The sequence below is a fragment of the Podarcis tiliguerta genome (genome assembly GCF_965153285.1).
Source record: "Podarcis tiliguerta genome assembly, chromosome: 2".
NCBI lineage: Eukaryota > Metazoa > Chordata > Lepidosauria > Squamata > Lacertidae > Podarcis > Podarcis tiliguerta.
In genome coordinates this window covers 54,574,456-54,593,878 of record NC_139535.1, presented here as the reverse complement: position 1 = coordinate 54,593,878, position 19,423 = coordinate 54,574,456, and the positions used below count along the sequence as shown (strand labels likewise).

Here is a 19,423-nt window from a genome sequence, read left to right as displayed (position 1 = left end):
ATGAAGCCAAGGGGCCAGGCAAGGAGTGAAGAGGAGCTTGGCAGCTGAGAGTTTTCCCTCTTTAGGCATGGACCAACTGGAGAGAAAGGCAGGAGAGGGGTCTCTTTGGCAGCAGCAGGCACTGCAGAGTGGATCTGCGGCTGAAAGAATAAGTAACAGTATTTGAGGAGGCCAGGAAAAAACCAGCCTCCTGCCCCCCCACCTGTAGCGTGTGCTGGATGGTGCTGGGGAAGTGGCGCAGGGTGCAGAGAGGGTACTGCGTCTCTTCCTCCTCCTGAGCTTGGCCAAAGGACTCTGTCAGAAAGGGCACAAAGACCTGGACGTGCCCCCGGGTGCCTTCCGTTCCGGAATCAAGCAGAGGCTTGCGGTACTGCACACACCTTTGGCACAAGTATTTTCCTGCAGGAGGAAAGGGGAAGAAAGAGAGGAGGTAGAGGGGACACAAGATCCTTTGCAGTGTCCACACACACACACACACACAAGCAAACACCAGCAATTTCCTGTCAGAATTCCCTGACATCCCTACTCAGGGAGAAATGGCAGCTGACACACACACACAAACGGTGTAAAAGAGCTGGACAAATTTCTGCAAAGTGGACTTCTTTTTCTGATTGGGTGGAGAGAGGGAGGGAAAATAAAAGAGAAATCTCAATATATTATTTTCTTCAAAAAATGTATCCCAAGACATTTTGGCCCAGCTCTACAAAGAGCCTCTGTCACTCAAATACACTCTTCTGTCTGTATGGTCTGCTGGCTCCTTTTTTGTAGATGCCAAGCCATTCCAGTCTCCTCAGCACATACAAAGCCTCCATTTTTTATAGATGTGCAAAGCAGGAGATAATGGCTCAGTGTGTGTTTGGTGGTCTGTGGCTTGAACCCCAAAAGGGTATTATGACCGTTAATTGATGACGGTGACACTTGCAAGTTCTTTAGCACATAACCTCCAACATTTCTCCTATGAAAATCGGGACACATCCTAAGGAAAAGCGGGACATTCCAGGATCAAATCAGAAAACGGGATGGCTTCTGTTAACCCAGCACTGTCCTTGGGAAATAGGGACACTTGGAGGGTCTGTTATCGGTGTTTGCATGCTATTAAAAGCACACACAGCTATTTCAATCATCCTTACAACGATCCTGTGTGGTAGGCCAAGATTATCACAGCACAGAGGAAGGTGCTGAAGCAGAGAGGCTGTGGTTTGCCTAAGGCCAGCCAGGGATGTTCACAGCTGATTCGAGATCTGACCTGGGGACTTCCCTGCTCTACACAGCAAGAGAGCTTTCCTGTTTATCAGCACTGTGTGTGTTTTGTGGGCCTGCATTTGCAAGACACTTCAAAGACTCTGGACTTTGGATTTGGTCTGGGATGCCTCCGGCAGTTTCGGCAAGAAGTGAGAGCAGCCCTGTTTATTATGCAGGCCTTCTAGCTCCTTGACTTAGCCAGCCCTGCCTCACATACCCATAGGGGAACGGCCATAGCTACTTCGCATGCAGAAGGACCCAGGTTCAATCCCTGGAGTCTCCCAAGTCTTGCTGGACAAGAGCTTCTTCCTGAAACCATGGAGTGTTGCTGCTATGTAGTCAGTAGAGAGACAATGCTGATCTGGGTGGTCAACAGCCTGACTCTAGCTCCCTAGGTTCACCTCCCCTTTAATATCTATCAGCAAGATACACAATGCAGTCAACCACAAAGGAACATGGGATCTCTTCCCCCAGGAATGGATCAACTTTCTGTGTAAGAAGCACCAGGTGGCTGGCCCACAGCAGCAGCAGGTCCATCTAGTCTGGATCCGGTTAGAGGGCAGCCCCCAACGCTCACGGATGTCAATCTCTCAACATCTGTTCCTTTTTATAAAAAAAAATGCTTGTTTTCTGTCTGCCAGTTCATAGGATAATGCTTGAAAAATGTGTGTAGCAGGTTATGTTAATGATTCATTAACTGACGTGTCCATGAGCAAAGTGACCAGGAGACAAAAAGTTGAGAGTCTTCTGTGTCCACCTATACAACTCCCTGTCCTTGCCTTTATCATGATGACCTCCAGCTCATGTATGCCTGCCCTGCACACATACTGCCTTTGCCTGCAGTGCCCCGCCATCCCTTCTGTGCTACACTCTAGGCCAGCCTGCAAAACTGTCAACATCCTGTGAGAAACAACAGTACTAGAATTTGAGAATTTGTATACATTATTTCCCCGTTCTCCCACCCACATGAAAATCATGGTGTGAAACAGAGGCTATGGCTACAATCCTATACCCACTTACTAGGCAATTCAAGGGGCTTACCTCCGAGTAAATGCACAAATGATTGCACTGTGAATCAAGGTTTCTGATTTAAATGCCATATGAGCTCACTGCATGACCTTAAGCAAGTCTGCCTCAGCCTTCCATTCCCAATATGGGGATAATAATAAATTACTAACACTTCTTCTTCTTCTTCTTCTTCTTCTTCTTCTTCTTATTATTATTATTATTATTATTTACAAAAACTGGCCTACTTTGCAGGGTTGTTGTAAGCAAACCTAATGTCTGTGTGGTGCTTTCAATACTTGAAAGTGGTTAGGGAAATGCTAAGTAGGTGATTAATCATATAAAATAAGCACTTTCAAAGAAGCCTGCGTAACATAATTCATTCTGAGCATGGAATGCTTATTGCAAGGAGCTGGCAGCTACAACACAGGCATTCTGTATGAAACACTCACTGGCTTGCAGACTGTCCAGGGCACTGGCAACGCCATCCAAGCCAAGGAAGAAGTCATCCCCATAGAAGTGCTCTGTGTCTGGTCCAACCTGGTTCTGCTGTGCTGCTACATTGATGTGGCGGTTCATGAGTTTTATGGCAGCTGCTGCCACTTCTGACTTCTGCTTCTAGAGGAACAAAGGGGATACTACTAGGGAGATCCAGGGTAGAAAGAAGTTGGTTATTGCCTGGGTTCATTGGCCAGGGCACTTGTTAGAGAGTCAAGCCAGAACCCACCCTCTCCCCTGTAACATTACAAATAGGTTTGTTGAATATTCTTGTGTCCGTTAAGATTTATTCCTTGGGCAAACTGTCCCCAGCACCACCTCACCCAAACCTCTTTTCCACCATATTCGCTGCAAGACCTACCGACACATCCCGTGGTCGAAAGAGGAACTGCCTATTGAGGTTGGAATATTCAATGGTATCCATGTCCGTCACAGTGATGCTCCCACCCTCGCTAGCAGCCAAGCCAATCATGGCAAAATTCTTCAGGAGCTCACAGCCAATGGCACCAGCTCCCACCTGCGGAAATTTTAATAAGATTGGTTAAAGGCCCATGGCATTCTGAGCCAGGATGATCTCAATGACTCAAGTGAGTGGGGCAAGGGGACACAAGGAGATACCTCTCCAAGTTACATGTGGCTGGTTCAGATATAACGTTTTGCTCCACATGGGTGCTGTTGCCATGCAGGAAGAACACATAGGAATCAGGGCACTCCCTGATGACCCATTTATTTACCTGTTTTATTGAGCATTCATCTTGGTTTGTTGGCCAGGGGATTGGTTGACATTGGCAATTTAACAAACATTCACTCTGATTTGTTTATAGGGAGGTTATGTGTCAAGCCTTATTCCCAGGGCATTCCCCTATTGGTTTCCAAATTCAGATCTTTTGGTGGAGTGGGTTTGTTATGCAAGCCCTCCCAATCAACTCTCATTGCATCAACTTGAATTTGCTGGTATGTGATTCAACCCCACCCGAAATTAGTATGGAAGCCCCCTAAGTTATGCACAACTTCAAAATACACACATCACCATCATCATCATTATTATTATTGAAAGGCTAGACATGAAATTCCAATAGCCTTTCTCCCAAGGAATTCCTTGTTGGTTTTCAGTTCTGACAAAAAGTTTTCTATATGACTGTGTATTCGTCACATCAAAGTAAACCTTATGTTCAACGAGGCCTGAAGACAGATGGAACATTTACACTTCTCACAGAGAATGCATTATAATTACAGAGGCTGGAATAGGCATTTGCAACAGCACCAGAGAACTGTTGAGGAATCTGAAACAGTTTACTAATGCAGTTCCAAAGCATGGATGCTCACTTTATAAGAAATGACAAACTGAACAATCTCCCTCAGGGTCCTTTTCAACTCTACAGGTCTATGATTCCAAGTGAACCTCTGGCCACAATTTCTACAACAGATGTTCGTTAGCCAAAACATGTCAAGGCAAGGGAAAATATTTGACTTCGAAATACATTATGACTCCATCTGGCATTCTGTACCAAGTCCTAATTTTGCTACAAAACAAGAACTAGAAAGAAAACCCACAATCTCATTAGATCCATGTGCCAATTCTTCCAATGTTTGTAACACAGAGAGAACAATACAAGGCCTTCAAACAAGAAAAAGGAGTAAAACAAGGATGTAACATCAACCCAACCCTCTTTTATCTTATAAATCAACTATCTACCAGCTCTTTTTGAAACTGTTGTGAAGTGCAGGATTACCAGAACATGACTCAGCGGCACACTGCCTGATATTTACTGGTGACCTCACCATGCTCTTACCTTTATAAAAGTTAACTGCATGCTACAATGGTTCTATTTATCTATCTATCTATCTCACAAAAATTATACCCCACTTGATTGTAAAAAACCTCAAAGCGGTTTACAAAAAGATATACATGGGAAGCACAGATGAGTTTGGCAGGGCAGGAGGACCAAATTCCACCTTTCACCAGCGGTAGCAATAAATCAATCAGAATACAGAAATGCATTTTACAAGTGTAAATCATACATGGCCTAACAGCAGACATGTTATGAAACTTTAGGGATGGTTTTCCAAGAATTTTGGGTAAGAAAGAATACTGAGAATTTTCATCTAGTCAGTTTATGCACTAATTACATATACAGTGGTACCTCGGGTTACATACGCTTCAGGTTACATACGCTTCAGATTACAGACTCCGCTAACCCAGAAATAGTACCTCAAGTTAAGAACTTTGCTTCAGGTTGAGAACAGAAATCGTGCTCCGGCGGTGCGGCAGCAGCAGGAGGCCCCATTAACTAAAGTGGTGCTTCAGGTTAAGAGCAGTTTCAGGTTAAGTATGGACCTCCGGAACGAATTAAGTACTTAACCCGAGGTACCACTGTAATGAAGGGTGTTTTTATCTGTACCATAATTTCTGGATTCTGCACCCAGAAGACTCCAATTCTATGGTGAAAGTGTAATAAGCAATTCAAGAATGGTTATGCAAAGTGGAGTATTTTATATATACAGAGAGAATGTGCATTCTTTATTCTTATTCTGATGTTTGAGTTAAGCTAGAAAGAGACGTGGGCTGGAGAAGTTCCACCTAAAAACACTGGAGCCTTCTTCAGATCCTGCCTGCCTCTTCAAATACAGTGGTACCTCTGGATACGAACGGGATCCGTTCCGGAGCCCCATTCGCATCCAGAAGCAAACGTAACTAGCAATGGCGTGTCACTTTTCACCATAGAATCATAGAATCATAGAGTTGGAAGAGACCACAAGGGCCATCGAGTCCAACCCCCTGCCAAGCAGGAAACATCATCAGAGCACTCCTGACATATGGTTGTCAAGCCATATGTCAGGAGTGCCCCAACTCACCACCGCATCTGCGCATGCAGCGAAACCTGGAAGTAACACACTCCGTTACTTCCAGGTTGCCGCGGAGCACAACTCAAACGCACTCAACCCGAAGTGCATTCAACCCGAAGTATGACTGTATTCTCTTCAAGCGACAGAAGCTTGAACCCACGTCCACCATCTTTCTTTCCCTTCCTGGGTCAACATTCTCAGGGATACATGGCAGAGTTGTCCACTTTTTCTAGGCATTCAGGTCTACAGAAAGTGACCCCTCGGAATACAGCTCTTAGTGACTGTTGCTATACTGTAGATGTTCGCACTATAATCCAATGGTATAATAAACAACAACCAACAACTGGGAGTCCACCTTTAACAATTGACTGCTAACTGGGACAAAATCCCTGCATTGGTTGTTATGCTAGCAAATGTTATGTTTACAAAGAAACTTCAGTAACAGCTGCAGAACAGATCTAGGTCAGCTACTCATCATACAAAAATCGTTCTTCTAGCTAGTGTCATCGCTCAAACTAAAGGAGTCAACACTCCCTCTACTGGAAAACACTGGAAAAATAAGCACTACAGTTAAGTGAAAAAGTCAACCAACTCTCATCAGTGGCTGGATTAAGGTGGGTGGCTTTCAGGTGAGACCAGTGCCCCTCATGTGGGCAAGTATTTGGCAGTATCCGCACAATGTTGTTGACATCAAAAGGCCAGCCTATATTTCCCTACCACCTCCTCCTCCATTTAATTCAGATTTACCCTTTCTATAGAAAATCTGATACACTAAAAAAACCTCTGTTGCCAACAACCCATTTGCAATATTCAACAACGCGTTTTCAGTATTAAACCCTAGTCCAAAATAGGTAATCCAAATGCAATCTTAAATGTCAGGGTCATTAGGAAGAACTACAGATGTCAAAACTTTATTATGTTTACACCTCACCTTTCCTCCAATTTAATCACGGCGGCACATGTCTTTCCTCACCAATTTAACCCTTGCAACATCCCTGGGACGTAGGTTAGGCTGAGAGACCTTGCGGCGGAGAGTTACATACATTCATGATGCCTTGTGTGGGAAGAACCTGGCTTCACCCAGCCTGCCCCAACTCACCACAAAGTATTTCTGCTTCCCAAGCCATTCCTGGAAGGTATTCCCAAAGACAGCAATCTGCCCATCATAGCGGCTGCCACGCTGTCAAAAGGGAGAGATGACAGACATGAGAGACCCAGCAGGTGACAGATGCCTGTAGGATTCTAACAGATTTAGAATTTGGGCACTGTGTGGGTGTTGAATCAAGTAGGAGAAAGGGCGGCCTATATGTCAGGAATGTAGAGCCTGCAGCTTCCCATCAGCCCTAGCCAGCTCCACTAAAGAGAGATCAGCATAAGGAAGGGCACGTAGATGCACTGTCAGAAGGTTTGTCCACGTTTGAGCATTACTGAGCTATTAATCTACTTTCTCCACACTTGCATTGGATCAGAATACCCCCCATATATTTATTTAAATTTGTATATGAGGAGAAGCTTTGCCTTTTCCAGTCATTCCCTTTTCTATTTATTGCTGCCTTCTAATTTGTTGATTCAATTATGCCAATCAAGCAACAACAAGGCATACACACAGGTAGCTGCACACACACCTTCCCCGCCCAAGAAATGTGCAAAAGCACCCTGTCAGGTAAACGTAAATTCTCAGTATACACTTCTGCCGTTTTCTGCTTTTGTGTAAATCTGAGGGCTCAAAAGGGCGGGAGATACCACTGTTCAGAAGCAGCCTGGAAATAGAACGGCCAGAAAAGAAATGAAAGCATGGAGGAGTTAGTGGGTTTTGAAAGAGGAGCAGCAAAGAGAACTGATCCATTCATCCACAAACACCAAAGCAAACAATCTGCAACCCTGATTGGAGAGGTCTGGAGCACAATTTTCCTCAGTTTAATCAGATTATCTCCAAATCAAAAAAACTTGAATTTGTAGGGGAAAGCACTGAGAGTGGTGCTGTTTGAGGGTAACATCATGCGGACTACACAAACTAAATGGGAACAGAAACAGCTCTAAACACACAGTAAACTCCTTTGTGGAAAAGTCTGGAATGCCTTGGAAGAGGCAGAAAAAGAACTGTGATCCCATCCTATCTCTAACGGAAAAGTACAAACTGCAGAATTTGTCACATACTGGAGCACAGTCTTCCTCAGTCAGCTGCATGGTATTTTCCTCTTCAGGCAGACATTCATAAGCATCGAAGTACAGCCACTGGTCCAAAGGAGTGAACTTCCCTGAGGCAGCCTGCAGAAAGGAAAAAAAAGGAAACTGCTCAGCCCTTCCTATAACTGCACGTTTGGGTTTGAGAAGAGGGAGCAGCCACTCTTAATGAACACAGAAACTCATGGAACATACTGCTCAAATCTTCCTGCGCTTTAACAGCTGCATGTTAAAGTGCAGGAAGATTTGAGCACGGTTCCTGTGCTTTAACAGCTGCATGTCAGGCCCAAACTCAACAGGTAATGCTTCTCATGATCTCATCTACGTGTCAGGAAAAGCTGCACATTTCAGTTTTCTATGTTTTGCACCACTGTTTAAGGCACAAGAGCACTGCTGGGGTGAGGAGATGGTAACTCTCGTCATTCCACACCACTCTAGTCATGTTGGCAGCAGCCCTGTTGGGCTCCCAGTCGTGCTGGGAGCTGACAGAATGACCTATCTCTGCAGCAAAGACAACAAATTCGCCTGCAGCTGAAAAGCATGTATGAAAACTACAACGGAAATTCTAACAACAGGTATTGCTCCAATTTATATCCAAGGCGTTTCTCCCCCCCCCCATTATATTTTGGATCCATTCAGTACAAAACATACATGCGCAGCACGTAGTTGAAAGTATGAAACTCGCTCCCACAAGAAGCAGTTGTGGCCACCAGCTTAGAAGACTTTAAAGGAGGATTAGATAAATTCATGGAGGGAAAGGCTATCAGTGGCTACCAGCCACAACTGCTATGTGTCAGGGGCAGTATGTTGCTGTGAATAGCAAGCATTACATCTCACCATGGTAGGGAAGAATATGACCAGGTGACCCTTTCTGCTCGCTCAGCCTGCTGCTCTCTGCTGATGGCAAACAAGGCCTGTCCTGCTCTCCCTTCTTACAGTTCTCTGTATCTTGAAACCAGACATGGGCTGGACAGTTTTTCAAACAGAGGACACCTTCAGACAGAGGCCTGTTCCCTGCAAAGTAGGTCACATGACCACCCTTTCTGGCAACCCATATACCCTTTAGCTTGTCTTGTCATTTAACACCTCGAGAGAATCAGATATTCCACTCTGGAAAACAGCATGTTAATATCTTGCCCAACCTGTGCTTCAAGATCTTCAGAAGTCAGTCACAGATTTGGCCCAGACCCCAAGATATTTGGCAACCAATAAACTTTGCTTTTCTATAAGTGTGGTAAGAATGTTCAAAGCACTCAAATGAAAGCATTTCTCTCCCAATGCAAGTTGCAGGCACACAATCCAGAATAGGACCAGAGTGTAAGGAATGGGAAATTATTAAAACCCACTCCCTCCCACCCCATGCCAGTGTCCCGATCCTGATCAGGTGCTCGGCACTGGTAATTTGTGAAAGAAAAGGCAAACTCAAGGGAAACCTATGTGATAAACATCACATTGAGTTTGGCCTCGCTCGCTAATGTCTACAAAAACCATGCAAGGCACACATGGAGGGCCTGTGTGGCCTTCCAGATGTTGGGCTCCAGTCCCCAGCCAGCATGGCCAATGGTCAGGAATGAGGGGAGCTGGGGTTTAGCAACATCTGGACTTTTACAGGTCCCAAATCCCTGCTCCAAAGTACTACCATCTCCTCACAGCCGCAGATGGAGCTTGCAATCTCGTGGTTTGCCTAAAGCCACCAGTGAGCTGAGAAAGCAGGTGTAATATTCGACCCAGGGATTTCCCAGCTGTCAATGTGCCCTTTAATCACATTTAATTGGATCTGCTCCTGAGAAAGCAGAAAGGAAGGGGAGAAGGTGCCAAGATGAGGAAGCTCGGTGCCGCAGATATGGAAATGAGCCAGGAACGAAGTAGTTATTGAAGTTGTGGCTGCCAAAAATCACTCACCGTACAACCCAAACCCTGTGCACATCTACTCAGGAGTAAGCCCCACCACGGTCAATGGGTCTGACTCCCTGGTGATTGTGTAAAGATTGAAGCCTAAATCTCGAGGTTTCTATCCACTTTCCTCCGCTTCTCGGCCTTTTGGCTAAGATCAAGTGTAGTGTAGTATCCACTTTCCTCACACCAAACATAATCTTATATACTTCTATCATGCTCCTACTTATTCCTAAACTAAAAAGCCCCAAGCATCATAGCCATTCTTCATAGCCCAAGGAACATTTTGATTGCCATTTTTTCTACACCTCTGCCAGCTCTCCAATATAATTTTCGAGATGAGGTGGCCAGAAACTATACATTGCATTCCAAGTGATAACATCATGATATCGGCAGTTTTATTTTCAAATTTTCTTTCCTAACTGTCCCTAAGATGGAATTCACTTTCTTCACAGCAGCTGCTGCTCACTAGGTCAACAGCTTCATCAATTTCACCAAGACCCCAAGATCTCTTTCCAGGTCAGTCACCGACAGCTGACTGAACAGAGATAAGGGAACTAGCTGGTAGAAACCTAACCTTCAAAAATCCTCAAAGCTTAAGATGGCATTTGGTGGGCACTGTAAAACACCCACACACACAAAACAACAGCAGCAGCAGCAAAACACTACATTCACAAGTGAACAAAAATAAGGTCTCTGAATTTTAATCCACTGCATATCCTTTCTCTGATTTACCCCCTAAACCAAAGTTATAGCAAAAACTACCTATGCATGGGGGGACGCGGGTGGCGCTGTGGGTAAAACCTCAGTGCCTAGGGCTTGCCGATCGCATGGTCGGCGGTTCGAATCCCCGCGGTGGGGTGAGCTCCCGTCTTTCGGTCCCAGCTCCTGCCCACCTAGCAATTCGAAAGCACCCCTAAGTGCAAGTAGATAAATAGGTACCGCTTTATAGCGGGAAGGTAAACGGCGTTTCCGTGTGCTGCGCTGGTGCTGGCTCGCCAGAGCAGCTTCGTCACGCTGGCCAAGTGACCCGGAAGTGTCTCCGGACAGTGCTGGCTCCCGGCCTCTAGAGTGAGATGAGCGCACAACCCTAGAGTCGGACACGACTGGCCCGTACGGGCAGGGGTACCTTTACCTTTACCTTTTTACCTATGCATGAGAGATGAAAGACAAGTAGGTAATGGTGTAGGTAGGGTCCAACAAGGCAAGACACAGTGATAACAGCAAAAACATTTATTGAACAAACAGAACTGGACAACAGGGTCAAAGCAACTGCTTATATAGATTTCTGAAGGTCTGGGCCACTCCCACTCCCAGCGTGATTGGCTGTCCAAACTTCCAAGCTGTCCTTCCTTCACCCAGCCCTGCTTGGCTGGGGGAGGGGAATCAAGGAGTTAGAAGGGACCATGACGGTCCTCTAATCCAAACCCCTCCAATGCAGGGATCTTTTTGGCCAACATAGGGCTCGAACCCACAAGCCTGAGATGAACAGTCTCATGCCCTACCCAACTGAGCTAGCCCCACCAACAAGCCAAGCCCCAAGGTGCCTGCCCAAATGGTGGGCAGAAGCTACAACCAACTGGCAAGAGCCAACAGACACCCATGAAACAGGGGGTTTCAGGAGTGGCTGGGCAGGCACCGGATCTGTCTGCTGGATCTAGTCAGCCTTGCTGTCATCACATGATGGCAACAGGTCCAATTCAGGCCTCTTTGCTACCCCAGTCTGGAAGCCAATGCCTGGAAGGACCACGTTTTCCCTCCCACTTAGAATCATAGAATCATAGAATCATAGAATCATAGAGTTGGAAGAGACCACAAGGGCCATCGAGTCCAACCCCCTGCCAAGCAGGAAACACCATCAGAGCACTTCAGTCTGCCCTGGCCAGTGCAAGCAGCAGAGTTGAAGATGCAGCGATGGTTATGCATCTCTATCAAGCCCTGCAGCCGCCAGTCAGGGATCTGGACTGCAGCCTAATATCAATGTGCTTTTGTTTAAATTATTAAACAATAAATGCTTGTAAGGAAAGGTTTAAAGCAAGCGAAGGATACTATTGAAATGACACCCCCCCACACCCATAGTTGAAAATGCTGGGAAGCAGTTAGCAATAACTTGTGCAAGAATCTATTTCCTGAAGCAGATGTATAAGCACTCAATCCTCGCACTTTGCACACTTCCAATATAATACACAAAGAGGAGCTTGCATGATTCAGAAGCTCTGTGTAGCTCTTCAGGCATTATACTATAGGTTTAAATAACAGAAACCCAAACGGGAGTGGTGTCACTATGTGGTATCCTTGGACAGTTGTCAGGACCCCACTACTGATCCCCCCTTAAATCTTTCCCCCCTTACATTGCACCCCATGCAGATTGGATCTCGCCAACCTTTCCTTTTCCCCTAATTCCCCATAATTTCCTCTGACCTGGCATTGCTCTGGAGCATTGTGGGGAAGCAAAAAGTAGACCGGGCACAGATGCCCATTGCTGGCTTAGAGAACTGTCACTGCAATCCAATGAGCCCCCCAGGGCCCTCTGAAAGAGGAGTGGGTCCACCAGGAGATACTTTGCAGAGAATCCCCTGAAACATGGAATCAGCCCTGAGGATTTGGAGAGTCACCACCTGGCACTTCTAATAACCTATAAAGGGACAGGTGTGTCCCGTCTGATGATTCCCAAGTTAACACTGAAACGAAACAGTTTTCTTTCCTTTGTATAAGATGATCCAAAGTAGTAGCTGTTGCAAAACTGCATGTCAGCTGCCTCATACCTACACTCATTTAAAACTGCCTAGCTGGGCCTGTGAGTTGATAATCCTAAACTGGCAAATCCAGAAGAAAACCAGCTAGATTGGTTTACAAAAGAGGGCAGGCAGCAACCTGAAGTCAACAGTGACACAGAAGCAAATGGGTCACAGGGGACAGGGCAAGTGCCTTTCTGAGCATGAAACTCAAGCACCTGCCACTTCTGGGCTCAATCAGGAAATGTTCAGGTGATTCACCCATAACTGATGGGAAGACTGTCCTTTGGGTAGCTTCAGGATGCTCCTTGCTTCTTACTTAAATGTAATACATACATATAGATATATATATAATTATTTTTAATCTGTTGCTTTTATTGGTAGTTTTATTGGTATTTCCTTATGAACACTTTATGTAAACTTCTTAAAAGGATTCTTTTATGAAGTGGGGGGGGGGTGTGCATGTATTACATAAATAACAGAAAAAACCAATCATTAACATTTGTGCTGTGATGCATTCAAAGAATTTCACATTTGTTATCTAATGGAAATTCTTACAATAACCCTGTGAGGTAAATCAGTATTATTACTGCAGAAGTTTGCGCATATTGGAAAACAGGCTGGGTGGTAGTGATCTGCTTAAGGCCACCAAATGAGTTCATAGGCACAGGTGAGACTCAAAAGTGTGTTCACAAAAACGCCTTAAGACTGCAATGAAGTTCTTGGTTTTTCCCCTCAGGAGCATTTCATATCTCCTCTGCCCCCCACAGCTGCTCACGCCATCACAGCTTCATTGTGTGAAAATTCATTTCTGTTTGTACACACCAGGGGGCGTGGACGAGCAGGGATGTCTTTACCCTATGCAAAGGTGTTCACACCCTGGCTAGAGATGGATTAGGAATGACTAAAGGGCGCCAGCAAGTGTGTGAAGTTGGTGTTGAAGCAGATTAAAAACCAGGCACCAGAAACACAGTGAGTGTATACTATATGGAAGTGTGAACACAGCCTCAGACTGGGGCCTCTCTCATTCTCTTAGCTACCACATTAATTATTATTATTATTATTATTATTATTATTATTATTATTATTATTAACATTTATATCCCGCCTTTCCTCCAAGGAGCTCAAGGTGGCATACACACTTTTCTCCATTTTATCCCCACAACAACCCCGTGAGGTAGATTACGCTGAGAGGCAGTGGCTGTCCAAAGCTCACCCAGTGAGCTTCATGGCTGAGTAGGAATTCGAACCCTTGTTCCACACTCGAACCGCGTGTATTTCACACATTCCTCATGCTGGCAGCAGCTTCTTGAGACGCACATGCCTCGTGGAAAGTGTATTCCAAACAGCTCAAAAAGCTGCCATCCTCCCTCACAGGAGTCTGCCACTCACCTTCAGCACCTCTTGGGCAGCCAGGCCTCCGATGAAGGCATTGATAGGGCTCAGGTCACCAGAACACCCGTAGGAAAATGTCCGCACCAAGTCCTCTTGCAGTTCCTCCTCCTTGCTCACAGAGACGGTCTGTGCCAGTTTCACCATCTTGTCTGCATCTGCCTGTTGAGGAGTAAAGATGGGGAAAGAGTCTATCTGAGGAGGCTTACAATGAGCTACTTGCAGGAAAAGTAACAACGTTCTCTGCAGAAGGAGACAATATCCTGCTCAGGGTTGGAAACATGAGGAAGCCTGGGAGGCCGGTTGGGATTGCTGAGAAGAATGAAGGCAACTGGGGAGACTTGCCTGATTCCTGGGCCTAGGCAGCCGCTTCATCTCCCTCTGGAAGACATGCAGTGCCCAGAAGGCCGCATGGAGGGAGCGACAGCGAGGTAGTTTCCCCTTATCCGGGATCCTGATTTTAGGATTAGCCCTGGAGGTACGCAGGGATTCCTGGGAATACAGAGAGATTAGTGGATAGGAGTAGAACTACCTAATGCACATCCTTCTCTTTGAGGTAGGAGGTAGAGAAACTCAGGCCCAGGAGCTGAATATAGCATCACTGTCCTTCCCTCAGGACTCTCTCAGGCTAGGCCTCCTCTCCAAGTCACCTCCCCGTACTCTCCTCAGGCTATGCTCTTCATGTGCCCTGCTCTGCATCCTCCTTGGGTGTGGAGACCTTTGTGTGGCCTGGGTGTACCCTACTGTACAAAGAAAAAGCCACACAATCCATTTCCCTACCCACTTTTTGAGTCTCAACCCACCCACCACTGACATGGGGGCCTCAGAAAGTTGCCCAGGAGGTAATGTGACCCTTGGGTTGCATTTCCCCATGCCTGCCTTAAGGCGACACACTTCAAGAAATGCCTCTCCTCACCATAGCTGAACATAGGAGCTATACCAACCATGTCAGACCACTGGCCCATCTAGCTCAATACTGTCTGTACTGACTGGCAGTGGCTCTCCAGGGTTTCAAACAGGAGCCTTTCCCAGCTGTGTCTGCAGCTGTTGTGGACTGGACCTGGGATCTTCGACATGCAGAGCACAGAGCTTGATCCTCTCCCTAGCTGCTTGGACTGGCGTTCTGCACCCAGGCTCTAGAACAGCAGTTTTGAGGTCTCTTCCCTGGTGAAGTAGTCCTGTTTGAGTCCTCCGGCTAAAATGCTCAGCCCTGCCAATAAGGTCACCAAAGGCTCTGCCCATCTTGGCCCCCTATGAACTAGCTGGAAAAGAATAACCACATTTTTTCACCACCACCAGAGACGAGAACATACATAGGAGTGTTTCTGAGGTATCTTGACTTGGGTGATGATCCCACCGCATTTGTATGGAGAAAAAGAAGACGTATCTCCAACTTCCAAGCTGCAGTTTCCTAAACAGACACAGATCACAAACATTAGGTCTGTTCTCTTAGTTGTTCAATGGGACTGAAGTCAAATAAAATGATATAAACCCATTCTCTGCAAGGTAGACACCTGCATTTCTTCTGGAGGTTTCTTGTCCTATCAGGTGCTTTAATACTCACTAGTGAAGTCCCACAAGGTTCCTAATAGGAGAGACATGATGCTTCTTTCCCCACAACGCAGTGCCACCCCATCCTTCAGTCAAACTCCACTCTCATAATCTTTGCCTGTCCATCTTCTTGATTCACATCTGTCCTCCTATTTGCCTCTGGACACTTTCTGTGTGCAGGCAGGCACTGTACCCAGAGACATGAGGAGAAGGAAGAAACAGAGGGCCTATTACCTTTCAGACGGATGAGGCAGGGCTCGGAGGTGTTGAGTTCTGTCATCCCCTCAACCCCGGAGAATTTCACCCAGTCACCATCCTCAAAGTGGTGGCCTTGTCTCTCCTCATTGTCACATGCCACAGTCACTATGCCAGGGTTACTCTGGGGGAAGAGTATATTATTATTATTATTATTGCTACTACTACGGTCAAATACACCACTTAATACCAAAGCAAGCTGCTAGGCAGTTTACAAAGTAGAAAAAAAACCAGTTACATTAAAAAATAAATACTCATAATTAAAATATGCAATAAATCAATCGCATTAACATATTAAAATGTAATTGTCCATAATTAAAATATGAAATAAAACAATCACAATAAAACAACACAGCAATGAAAATAGGAGACTCTGGTTGAGAGATCAAAGGATTGCCTGCATCTGATTAGATGGTTACGCCATCTGTTTAGGGAAGTTTTTAATGTTTGATGTTTTATAGTGTTTTTAATATTCTGTTGGGAGCCGCCCAGAGTGGCTGGGGAAACCCAGCCAGATGGGTGGGGTATAAATAATAATTATTATTATTATCCAAGCTTGGAAAGACATCTTGGGGGCTCCTTTGGAAGGAGGCATGTTCAATCCAGGGTGTGAAGGACATGAGCTCAGAAAGGGTGACACAAGCAGGGCAATAAAGTGCAGGAGACAGATGTTATCTGGATGAAGAGACATTACCTGGGTGATGTGGTGAATGGCAGCAGAGACAGGTTCAGCCTCTGAAGGATTGCGCACAATGAAGTGTTCTCCAAAATCACAGAAAAGTTGCCTGGAGCCAAAAGACCAAAGCTCAAGAAGTCAGACTTCTACTTTGTTTTCCTCCCTACACTCAGCCACTGCTCCACCCTGAGAAAGCCCCTTCACTTCCACCCATGAGGCCTACCTGTTCAGAGAACCTTCATCCTGCATTATGGAAGGATGAAGGCGTCAATTTCACTTTCGCTCCATTTCCCAGTTTTAAGTTCAGTTCTCCACATTTCCACCTCCGTTTGCAAATATTTTTTTGAAAGCCCACATGAAAATTAATTGGAATATTAGTGCAAATTCTAATATACAGTTGAGAGTTTGGAGGGGGGTTAGTCTGCATGGTACCTGAGTCCCTTCTAATGCCTGGGGTCCTAGATCCAGCAAAGGGTTAAAATCTAGTGGAGGATTCCATTGTTGAACTAGCCAGGCAAAAGCCAGGGGAGAGTGAGCTGGACTAGAAATGGAGTGAGTATGTGTAAACAAACCATATCTCATAAAGATACCACTGTCTCTGCTGTCCCTCATTCCAAGGAAACTGAACCCTGGGTAAGCACGGAACCCCTGGAATCACACAGCACTTGGGGATTGGGGCAGCGTGCAACAATGCACATTTTTAACAAAACAATTTATTATAATATAGTGCCATTTTTGTTGTTTCAACTAACATATGCACACTTTACCAATTTACAGGTGATTATCATTTTGTGCGCAGGTCCCATTCCAGGCCCCTTTGCCCGTTGGGGGGGGAGTACATATAAGCGTCCCCCTTCCTCTTCTGGGTCCAAAAGGACCCATGTGTAGGTGATCACACGTTAATTGGATGTGCCTAAAATGGTCACCACCGGTATATGCATTTTTGTACTCAGTGCTTGGCTGGAAAACTTCATGGCAAAATTCAAAAACGTGCCAATTTTGAAGGATGGCTGTGCTTGGGTTTATATCTTGTTTCAGGAAAAAATGAACTCAATTAAGTTCACCCTTAAATGCAACTTGAATCAAATCTCTCCCCCATCCCCACCCTGAGGTGCCCAGCCAAAATGCTGGCAGCTTATACGAATTCTTAGTCCACCTCTTATTCCACCCAGAATCACTGCACCACTCCAACATCCCAGCCTCGGGACAAGGACAGAAGCCCCCAACACCTACCCAGCCAGGCCCTTGGTGTCAACTAGGACAAAGCAAATGTTCTTGGTGTGGCAGAAGTCACTGATTCGCAGCTGCTCCTCCAAAGGTGAGTTACTCAGGACCACAACCTGTAAAGTTTGGTGCAAAATCATATCAGAATGGTGATCTGCATAATGTAAGGGGCTAAGAAACAGCATGACAGAGAGCACTTTCCAAATAGATTCTCTGTTCCCCATCAATGACAGCGGGTCACGTAGTGGTAAACCCTGGAGTGTGGGCCCTTTGCAACAACTTAGTTGTTATATAGTTATGCCTCTTCCGAGACTATACAATAAAAGTTATTTTTCATCAGTGCAGATATTATGGCTTCAATTGTTGATGGATCTTAACCATAACTCTTGCTACCAGCTGCCAAATTAGTGAATTCCAGGACGACGAACAGGAACAGAGCTTGCTGACTAGTAAATTGATTTTTGTTTAGTTTTATTATATACAGCAGAATAAAGCACAGCTTTATACAAGTTTCTATATATACACAGACAAGATTCAAACTCCTATTCCAAACTCAACACTCCAACAACAAACTGATGTGTCATACTGCTTATAAGGGAGAACTTAGCCAATCACCACCTGTGGCTAGGCTTCCCTGTCTCCAAGCAGAATTTCTCAACATCAGTACTGAGCCAGCTTTCCCCCCACGCCATCTCTCCCATCTGTTTTGCTTTAACAACCAATCTGATGAAGATCTCTGGTGAACTCGAAAGCTTGCTCAGTTCATGACATTTTGCTTGGTTATTTCTGAGCACAGCTTATGTAGATAATTGGCCCCATGAGATAACCCTGCTGTGAAACAAGCAGTGGTGCTTCTGTCCCTGCTTGTTCCTGATCCCTCACTCGCTGGATCGTCACCTGCACCATCAAATGACAGGCAGTGGTACACCACCCAACACACGGCAGCTATCCCAACCAACCACAGACATGAGAGCTGATCCCCACTTTGAGCTTCAGGTGCAGCCTCAGAACAAAACAGTTAGCGGCACTTGAGGAGAACTAGGCCATAAATTACCACTATGAGAAACAGCTGGGCATGGGCAACAGGCTTGTTGCTTTCATTGGGTTAAGAGCAAAAGCTCTCCCACTGATGTAGGTCAGAGCCTGCTGAAGCACTGGAAACAGTGGTCACATCCACAGCACCCCATGGCTCCCCCCCCAAAGAATCCTGGGAACTGTGGCTTCCCCTTCACCAACTACAGTTCCCAGGAGTCTTTGGGGGAAGTCATGTGCTTTAGAGGTGGGAAAAATGCACTTTAAATGGATGGTGTGGATGTGACCAGAGTTTGATTTTTTATCATCACTTAGAGTCACTCCCATGACATGAGACACACAGCTCTGTCCTTACCTGGAAAGTAGACAAGAAGCTCTCAGACAGCCCATTGGTATAGGCATGCACAGGGACATGTGCGTTCAGTTCTGCAAGGTGGCACTGGGAGACCAGAGCTCGGTTTTGCCCCACGTCATTCTCCGACAGATAGAACTGCAGAGACACAGAAATGCTAAGAGTGAGGATGGTGGTGGAGGATCGCATTGCGGAGCTGAGTGGATGGCAATGGATTTCACCAGTGTGTTTTTTCTGGCGGGACGCAGAGGTACGCATATACCCCTAAACATTTTGTGAATCTTTGTACTTTTGTCCATTTACTGCATTTATTTCCCCCCTATTTGAACTATAAAATGGTTATTTTCTTGAGTCAAAATGAGAGTACCACTAAATATATTTTTTAAAGGAAAAAAAAGTACTGGATTTTACTCTTTTACCCACTGCTCTACCACCAAATTCAGGACCCAGCTACATAGGATATTAGCAATGCCATTAGCAATCATGTTGCATGTTTAAAAAATATTCAATCCTGAGCACAGGTGGGAGATGGTTTCG

At 45.6% G+C, this 19,423-nt stretch overlaps 1 protein-coding gene and 1 long non-coding RNA gene across 6 annotated transcripts in view; one reads left to right on the top strand and one right to left on the bottom strand.

Annotated features, from left to right (window-relative positions):
- Nucleotides 1–19,423, bottom strand: part of UBA7 (ubiquitin like modifier activating enzyme 7) — a 49,500-nt gene that overhangs the window by 23,472 nt on the left and 6,605 nt on the right. For 3 of the 5 annotated variants that reach the window (XM_083429365.1, XM_083429364.1, XM_083429362.1), the window contains exons 4-15: nucleotides 18,890–19,024; nucleotides 17,512–17,618; nucleotides 16,297–16,387; nucleotides 15,582–15,726; nucleotides 15,110–15,207; nucleotides 14,138–14,288; nucleotides 13,797–13,954; nucleotides 7,750–7,860; nucleotides 6,692–6,772; nucleotides 3,107–3,262; nucleotides 2,700–2,865; nucleotides 203–399 (exon numbers count right to left, since the gene is read on the bottom strand). In XM_083429365.1, the coding sequence (XP_083285491.1) occupies nucleotides 203–399; nucleotides 2,700–2,865; nucleotides 3,107–3,262; nucleotides 6,692–6,772; nucleotides 7,750–7,860; nucleotides 13,797–13,954; nucleotides 14,138–14,288; nucleotides 15,110–15,207; nucleotides 15,582–15,726; nucleotides 16,297–16,387; nucleotides 17,512–17,618; nucleotides 18,890–19,024 (1,596 nt within the window). Of the gene's footprint in view, nucleotides 1–202; nucleotides 400–2,699; nucleotides 2,866–3,106; nucleotides 3,263–6,691; nucleotides 6,773–7,749; nucleotides 7,861–13,796; nucleotides 13,959–14,137; nucleotides 14,289–15,109; nucleotides 15,208–15,581; nucleotides 15,727–16,296; nucleotides 16,388–17,511; nucleotides 17,619–18,889; nucleotides 19,025–19,423 lie in introns of all 5 variants that reach the window. The other 2 variants (XM_083429363.1, XM_083429366.1) reach the window with 2 other exon arrangements.
- LOC310672421 lies at nucleotides 10,108–17,571 on the top strand. Its single transcript, XR_014508561.1, has 3 exons — nucleotides 10,108–10,188; nucleotides 13,233–13,376; nucleotides 17,451–17,571. It is a non-coding gene; the product is annotated as an uncharacterized lncRNA (long non-coding RNA).